The 8,653-nt window shown below is 41.1% G+C and overlaps 1 protein-coding gene across 2 annotated transcripts in view; it reads left to right on the top strand.

The window, feature by feature from the left end:
* Nucleotides 1-204: 204 nt before the first annotated feature.
* The window catches only part of LOC118361900 (oocyte zinc finger protein XlCOF29-like), a 100,606-nt gene continuing 92,157 nt past the window's right edge, over nucleotides 205-8,653 (top strand). Inside the window, exons 1-3 of one of the 2 annotated variants that reach the window (XM_035742152.2) lie at nucleotides 205-703; nucleotides 1,115-1,239; nucleotides 1,421-3,402. In XM_035742152.2, the coding sequence (XP_035598045.2) occupies nucleotides 448-703; nucleotides 1,115-1,239; nucleotides 1,421-2,683 (1,644 nt within the window). In that variant the 5' untranslated portion in view covers nucleotides 205-447 and the 3' untranslated portion in view covers nucleotides 2,684-3,402. Of the gene's footprint in view, nucleotides 704-1,114; nucleotides 1,240-1,420; nucleotides 3,403-8,653 lie in introns of those variants that run through there. The other variant, XM_052485309.1, reaches the window with a different exon arrangement.

The following is an 8,653-nucleotide window of genomic DNA, read 5'->3' as shown; positions in this document are numbered from 1 at the left end:
GGTTAAGGTTGGTTTTAAAACAAAATGTTAAGAAGAGACATTGTGGAAATAGGCAGGGTTTAGACAATTATGATTTTGGCTGTGGATGTTAGTGACGACTGCTTGAAAGATCGTGATCATGAATAGGTTTGACGTGGTACGTAATAAGCAGTACCGTAATTCACATTACAGCGCGCATATCCTTTATTTAGCCACACCCTTCTATGACGCCTACCAATAACATAATTTCTCTTCGGTGTAAACGGAAGTAAATTACGAGTAACAACTTTCACGTTGGCGTGTTTATCGTTGCTATTTAGACGTTTATTAAAACCATGGCACTTAAAATGACCAATTTAACGGCACAGAATCACATACTTACCATATGTAGTCTTTAATACTTGTTAGAGACAGGACTTTGTGATAGATATATAGTTAACGCTAGCTAGCTGCTAACGTTAGCTAACAATGACTAACGGTATGGTTTTCCACACGCAAATTGCCTCCATAATGGAGGTGTTAGCGAATGCCGCCGTGGCAGAGATCTGTAAACTCGTAGACGACGACTATGCAGTGTTTCGTTTGGAAATAACTCAAAGCCAGAAAGAAAACAGGTCATTGCGGAGGAAACTACAGCTACTTGAACTGAAGGTGGCACGGGACCGCGTCCTCGCCAGTCGTCCCAGTATCAAGATCCTCGACCGGTACAGAGGAATGGCAAGAGGTATGTTCTGCGGAGGCTACGCGGCCTGTCACCGTTCATATATAGATAGTTCAGTGCCTGTCCCCCCTCTTCTGCACGTGTTCAGATGTGTTACCCAGAATTGGGTCTTTGTCAGATTTTGGAGAGTATACAATAATTCCCCTGATTACTTAGCTATCTTGCACAAAGACACAATATTATATTCTAACCATATTCTATTTACTGCATTTCCTATTATTTACTCAGTAAAAAAAACAGTACATGGAACAATACAGAGAAATAAATAGAGAAATGGCATATCAAGAAGTGTTACCTTAAATCGTTACCAATTAAATAGTTTACAATTCTAGACAGTGTCAACAGGGTACAATATACAGTTGAGCATGGACAGTACCGGACTTAACCCCATCTTTCCCCCAATCACTCTCTCAGGTGAAGGACATCTCACTGGAGGCCACAGGAGCTTTGTGAAGCCAGCAGGACACACATGGGGAGATGACCAACCAATCACTGATGAGGGGAGTGGAACCTCACCACAGCATGTTATCATGATAGAGGTTAGTGTAATAGTGTTGCATAAAAAAAATGCTACTTTGTAAATCAATGGCCTGTTTATTTCAGCAAGGCTTTCTTTAGCTATTGACTTGCGTACATGCACATTTACCATATGGGAGCTTGTTTGACTTCCCTATGACATTGTTATCCAATTTAGGTTATAACCTCCTCTTCTTGTGTTAGTCTACAGATGCAGAGACTGCAGGTCCTGAGGTCAAGCAGGAGAGGTCTGAAGTAGAGGAGGACCCACGGCACAGTAGAAACATCCAGACTGGAACAGCTGGAGTGCACCCTGTAGCCACAGAGGACCCCATTGCCACAGTGCAGCCCAGGACCCAACGCAGCATCACGGAGGTCAGAGACAGACACAAGTCAGAGACAGACACAGAGACTTTAACTGTAACACAAAGCCTTATACTCACAGGATCAGACCCAGAGAGACTGGGGCTGGGGCCACTGGGATGTCCTCCTGCTCCTGGCTCAGAGTACTTACTTTACGGTAACCCGAACATGAGGGCTGTTAATTCCCATCTGGACTCAGATGATGTGTTAGAGACTGGCAATGATCCGTCTTGTTCTTACGCTACAGAGATGGACCCTGGCAACATGCGATTGGGTTTAGAGACACACACTGATCTGTCTAGAGGGGACTGGAACCGGTACTGTAGTAGTGTATACTCCGAAGGGTGCCTAGATAAGAAAGGGGAGGGTCTGCTCAAAGATGAAGTGACTGTGAAAGTGGAGGGTGACCCTCCTCCCATATGGAATGCAGATAGTCAGCTAGGAGACAGACACTCACAGGGCAGAGATTTCTTAGATTACAGGGAAATCTTAGAGACAAATCAAAATGTTGCGACCCATTCCCCTTTGCACGCACTCAGGGATCATGACCCAGTGTCAACGTCGATGGGACATTCCGATTCACACGGCCGTGTCCTTTTCGATCAGGTATTGAACTCAAAAGACAGGCCTGGAGCCCAGGTTCAGGGAGGGGGAGAAACATCAGGCGGTATTAAAGAGAAACAGTTTCTCTGCATGTTCTGTAACAAAGGCTTCAGCTGCCCCCAGAAGGTGGAGATCCACCAGAGGGTCCACACAGGGGTGAAACCCTACAGCTGTAACCAATGTCACATGCGCTTCGCCCAGGCTGGCAACCTGAAGAGGCACCAGATGGTTCACACAGGAGTGAAACCCTTCAGCTGTCCCCAGTGTCCCATGTGCTTTGCTCAGGCTGGTGACCTGAAGAGGCACCAGAGGGTCCACACAGGAGAAAAACCCTACAGCTGTGCCCAGTGTCCCATGCGCTTTGCCCAGGCTGGTCACTTAAAGATGCACCTGAAGGTCCACACTGGAGAGAGGCCGTTCGCCTGTACACACTGCGGGAAGAGGTTCTCAGAGAAGAGCTACCTCAGGATACACCAGCAGAAAAAACATTCCACTCTATAACAGAAAGTAACCATTTCAATCCATAGCTTCTGATGTTTAGATCAAATCCTGCATTAAAGACTAAGATGAATTTTCATTGATGTCAATCAAAAATAGCCACAGATACATTTGGAATAATGAGAGTAACAGATTTCAGTGTTTAATAATCCTGAGTAGAATATTGCATCCAGACATTGTGTGATACACTGTATAACCCTAAACAAGTCTGATAGATAGTGTTTGTACTGTGTCGGATATAAGATGTTCACAAATGCCTGTTTCATTACTTCCATTCAACTATTTTTTTTCCAAGACACTTTTAATGAGAAAATGAATGCAGTTTATCGAGTTCATGCAGATTTGTTGTTGAGAAGTATGTGGTTTTCATATGGTGTATTTCAAGACTTCCTCCCGTGATTAAACTTTTCCTGTTGTAAAGTGATATCGCAAGTATAAATACAATGTTGAACAATACAATGTTTTGAACAAAAGTTTTTTTTTGACACAACTGCAAACTTCAAGGAGTAAGGCATTCAATGAGTTGGTTTGATGGGAAGTTGTGATGCCATTGGCCTAGTGAACAAAAGAAAAAAGGCCCAACCCACCCACTTGTGCTATGTCCTGGACGTGCCTTAAGATGTGCCTTTTTGCTAAGTAAATCAGGTGTTAAGAGGTGAAAAGGAGACTGGAGTGGCACCTTAACACTTGTTCATGTTTAATAAACACAAAATGGGACTTTTCATTCTAAGACTCATTGAGACTCTCTTTAGTATACCTCCCATCTCACCCTATTCTGCATACACCCAACAGTGCTTTATAACCATTATACACTTACTAAATATACCTACACATACCCACACACTAATAAACATCTACTGTACATGTCAAAATAGTTTGGTCAGGTTTGTCTGATTATGACTTGACATATCATAGCTGACTTTTTACCCACAACAACATATTCATGTCCACCATGATGGGTTGAACAACAATGAAGTCATTCTGTAACTACAGTGTAGGACTCAAGTGTAGTGGGGATGGGTAAATACTCCATGTTGAAAGTGCGTTTATTATCTGTGTACATATCTGAGGGAGTGTATGTCTGTGTAATCTGTATCACCTGTCTCTTCCAGGAGGAGGAGGGTCCAGAGGTACTGATGATGAATGAGGAGGGGTGTGAGGAGGGTCTAGACGATACCTTCTCCTGAACCCACAGAGGAACCAGCTGATTAGCACAGGACCACACACAGTCTCACTGAGGTGAGCCAATGTAAAAAATTGTCTGCATGGTATTAAGTCAGGTCCAATATCCACAAAGCAACTCAGAGTAGAAGTGATGATCTAGGATAATATTAGCCTTTTAGATAATAATGAATAACACTATGTAGACAGGTCCTTGATCATCACTTCTACTCTGAGACTGCAGATAAGGGACCATGCTTTTGAATGACCAAACCATTAAAGAGTGTCAAGTAATCAAATCATCTATTGCTTTTCCAGTTTTAAGTCAACTACCATGTTTCAATTGTACTCCTAGCAATCCCTCATTGCCCAACTAGAAGATGCTCCATAGCAGGGTGCTCATATCAGATTTCTTGATCCAACATCCTCTCACTCTGTACCTCTTACAGTCAGTAGACATGGAGGATGGGAAGCCTGATCTGCTACTAGTGAAAGAGGAGACAATCGAGGACGGACCAGAGAGCATTGACCTGCTGAGTGGACTAAAGATGGGAGAGTAAGGTAAGGAAGAAATACATATAGCCTTCATACAGTAATAGAGCTTCAATGGGATGCCATCTTGGATTCCCAGACCGGTGAGGCAAGGGCCCAGGGGACATAAGCAAGCAGGCCAGGACCAGAGGCGACATAGTGGAGGGGGATTGCTATGGGACTATTTAAGATACTCTTTGAAGAGATAGGGTTTCAGATGTTTTCGGAAGATGGGCAGTGACTCTGCTGGTTCAGGGCATAAAATGAACACCTGCTAAATGCGGGTAGATTTATGTATTGACGGGTAAGAATTTCTATTGCCTGCCTTGTGAGTGGGAGGGGACTGGGAAAGGGAAAGGGTGATGTCAAAGGGAGGGGAAAAAAGAGTTGTAAAGAAATTAATCGAAGGCAGATGTCGGGATGTTGAAGTCGCCCAGTACGAGCGGAGACCCATCGTCATAAAATTAGCTTAGCAAGGTGTCAAGTTCATTGAGGAACTCAAAAGGGCACCCGGTGGAGGATTTGATGACAGCAATGTTATTGTTGCACACAGGGGAGAAATCCTACACCTGCCCCCAGTGTGAGAAGAGGTTCTCCCTCCAGCACCAACTGAAGAGGCACCAGAGGGTCCACACAGAGGAGAAACCCTACAACTGCCCCTAGTGTGAGAAGATATTCTCCCACCAGCAACAGCTGAAGATGCCCCTGAAGGTCCACACGGAAGAAAGGCCGTTTGTCTGTACGCATTGCAGGAAGAGGTTCTCAGAGAGGAGCAACCTCATGATACACGAGCAGAAAATGCACACAGCCCATGAATAGTGTATAGTGTGATATGTAGTACTCGTTCATTTTTGTAAATTTTATTATTTTGGATTTGGATATATAGAGAACTGGATGAAGTGAACTGAGGAAATAATGAGTGTGATGAGGCAGAGTCGATATGTTGGTGAGATGGTGTCTGTAAAAATGCTTCACTAAGGAAAAGTGATAAACTTGTACTGTTCTTTGATGCTGGTGTTTTATAATAAAGTATTCTAAAATTAATTTGATCAAAGCGAGGGTACCATAATTAACAGAAAATGTGACATGTTTCCACAGTGAGAAGTTATTCTACTTGTCACATGTATTATTTTGTGCAATAAGAATAGTGTACTTCACATTATGTGAGTGTATGACCATTTTGTTCAAATTAAATACAAAATTGACTCAGTGCTGATTGACTTGGTTATTTTTGTATAATTGCAGGAACTGAGGAACCCTTCTCCATCAAACCAAAACATGATACTTAATTCTTGAATCAACACATGGCCATTTAATAAACTCCACTTTCTCCACACATTTTCTAATATTATGTTTCTGTGTGTACAGTAAAGAGTTTCTTAGAGTGCTTTCAGAAAGTATTCACAACCCTTGACCTTTTCCACATTTTGTTGTGTTCCAGCCTGAATTTAAAATGGATTACATTTTGATGTTTTTGTCACTGTCCTAAACACAATACACCACAATGTCAAAGTGGAATTATGTTTTTACACATTTTTTATAAATGAATTAAAAATAAATATTAAATGTCTTGAGTCAAGTATTCAACCCCTTTTGTTATGGCAAGCTAAATAAGTTCAGGAGTAAAAATGTGCTTAACAAGTCACATAATAAGTTGCATGGACTCACTCTGTGTGCAATAACAGTGTTAAACATGATTTTTGACTGACCGCCTCATCTCTGTACCCCCTACACAATTATTTGTAAGGTTCCTCAATTGAACAATGAATATCAAACACAGATTCAACCACAAGACCAGACCGGGGAGGTTTTCCAATACCTCGCAAATGAAGGCAACTATTGATAGATGCATAAATATTTTAAAAAGCAGTATTCCTTTGAGCATGGTGAAGTTATTAATTACACTTTGGATGGTGAATCAATACACCCACTCACTTTGAAGATACAGGTGTCCTTCCTAACTCAGTTTCCGGAGAGGAAGGAACCCGCTAAGGGATTTCACCATGATTCCAATGGTGACTTTAAAACAGTTAGAGTTTAATGGCTGTGATAGGTGAAAACTGAGGATGGCTCAACGACATTGTAGTTACTCCAGAATACTAACTTAATTGACAGAGTGAAAAGAAGGATACGTGTGCAGAATAAAAATATTCCAAAACATGCATCCTGTTTGCAATAAGTAAGATAAGTAAAACTACTAGAAATGTGGCAAAGAAATTAACTTTATGTCCTGAATACAAAGCGTTATGTTTGGGGAAAATCCAACAACACATCACTGAGTACCACTCGTCAAGCATGGTGGTAGTTGCATCATGTTATGGGTATGCTTGTCATCGGCAAGGACTAGAGACTTTTTAAACTTAAATTAAAATAAACGGAAGCACAGGCAAAATCCTAGAGGAACACCTGGTTCAGTCTGCTTTCCAACAGACAATGGGAGACAAATGTACCTTTCAGCAGGACAATAACCTACAACACAAGGCCAAATATACACTGGTTGGTTACCCAAACAACATTGAATGTTCCTGAGTGGCTTAGTTACAGTTTTGACTTAAATCTATAGCAAGACTTGAAAATGGCTGTCTAGCAATTATCAACAACAACTTGACAGAGGTTGAAGAATTTAACTTCTTATGGCTGCAGGGGCAGTATTAAGTAGCTTGGATGAAAAGGTGCCCAGACTAAACTGCCTGCTCCTCAGTCCCAGTTGATAATATATGCATACACTCTGAAGTTTCTAAAACTGTTTCAATGATGTCTGTGAGTATAACATAACTCATATGGCAGGCAAAAACCTGAGAAGAAATCCAAACAGGAAGTGGGAAATCTGAGGTTAGTCGATTTTCAACTCAGCCCCTATTGAATACACAGTGGGATATTGGTTATGTTGCACTTCCTAAGGCTTCCACTAGATGTCAACCGTCTTTAGAAACTTGTTTGAGGATTCTACTATGAAGGGGGAGAGAATGAGAGAAGATTGAGTCAGAGGTCTGCCAGCAGTCACGCGTTGGTCACGTGCATTTCCCATGAGAGGTAGCTCGCGCTCCTTTGCTTTTCTGAAGACAAAGGAATTCTCTGCTTTGAATATTATGGAAGTTTTATGTTAAAAACATCCTAAAGATTGATTCCATACATCGTTTGACATGTTTCTACGGACAGTAATGGAACTTTTTGACATTTCGTCTGCAACTAGGGAACGCGCTTCGTGACTTTGGATTTGTTTACCAAACGCGCTAACAAAAGTAGCTATTAGGACATAAATGATGGACATTATCGAACAAATCAAACATTTAATGTGGAACCTGGATTCCTGGGAGTGCATTCTGATGAAGATCATCAAAGGTAAGTGAATATTTATAATGTTATTTCTGATTTCTGTTGACTCCAACATGGCTGATATATATATATATTTGTTTTCTGGGCGCCGTTCTCAGATTATTGCATGGTTTGCTTTTTCCCTAAAGCTTTTTAAAAATCTGACACAGCGGTTGCATTAAGGAGAAGTGTATCTATATTTCCATGTCTAACACTTGTGTTTTCATCAACATTTATAATGAGTATTTCTGTAAATTGATGTGACTCTTCAAAATCACTGGATGTTTTTGGAACTAGTGAACATAACGCGCCAATGTATACTGAGTTTTTTAAATATAAATATGCACTTTATCGAACATAACATACATGTATTGTGTAACATGAAGTCCTATAAGTGTCATCTGATGAAGATCACCAAAGGTTAGTGATTCATTTTATCTCTATTTGTGCTTTTTGTGACTCCTCTCTTTGGCTGGAAAAATGGCTGAATTTTTCTGGGACTTGGCGGTGACCTAACATAATTGTTTGTGGTGCTTTCGCTGTAAAACCTATTTGAAATTGGACACTTTGGTGGGATTAACAACAAGATTACATTTAAAATGGTATAAGATATATGTATGTTTGAGGAATTTTCATTATGAGATTTCTGTTTGAATTTGGCGCTCTGCACTTTCACTGGCTGTTGTCATATCAATCCCTGTTAATGGGATTGCAGCCCTAAGAAGTTAAAGAACACTGTGCAAAGCTCTTAAGCTTGTTCAGACTGCAGGCCTTAACGCTCAAATCAGTTTTGTTTTTCAAATCCGTTTTGGACTACTGACTGTCCAGATGGTCCAACTTTCAAAACAATAATCTTTTGGTGAGTCACAGCCATCAACTAGCTAGTTGCCATAGCTGTTTAGTTTTCTAGCACATTCACTTATTTGTATGTTAACAATTAACAAGCTAGTTAGCTACCGTACCACA

Source organism: Oncorhynchus keta, chromosome 29 (assembly GCF_023373465.1).
Source record: "Oncorhynchus keta strain PuntledgeMale-10-30-2019 chromosome 29, Oket_V2, whole genome shotgun sequence".
Classification (NCBI taxonomy): domain Eukaryota; kingdom Metazoa; phylum Chordata; class Actinopteri; order Salmoniformes; family Salmonidae; genus Oncorhynchus; species Oncorhynchus keta.
This window is presented reverse-complemented; position numbering and strand designations above follow the sequence as displayed.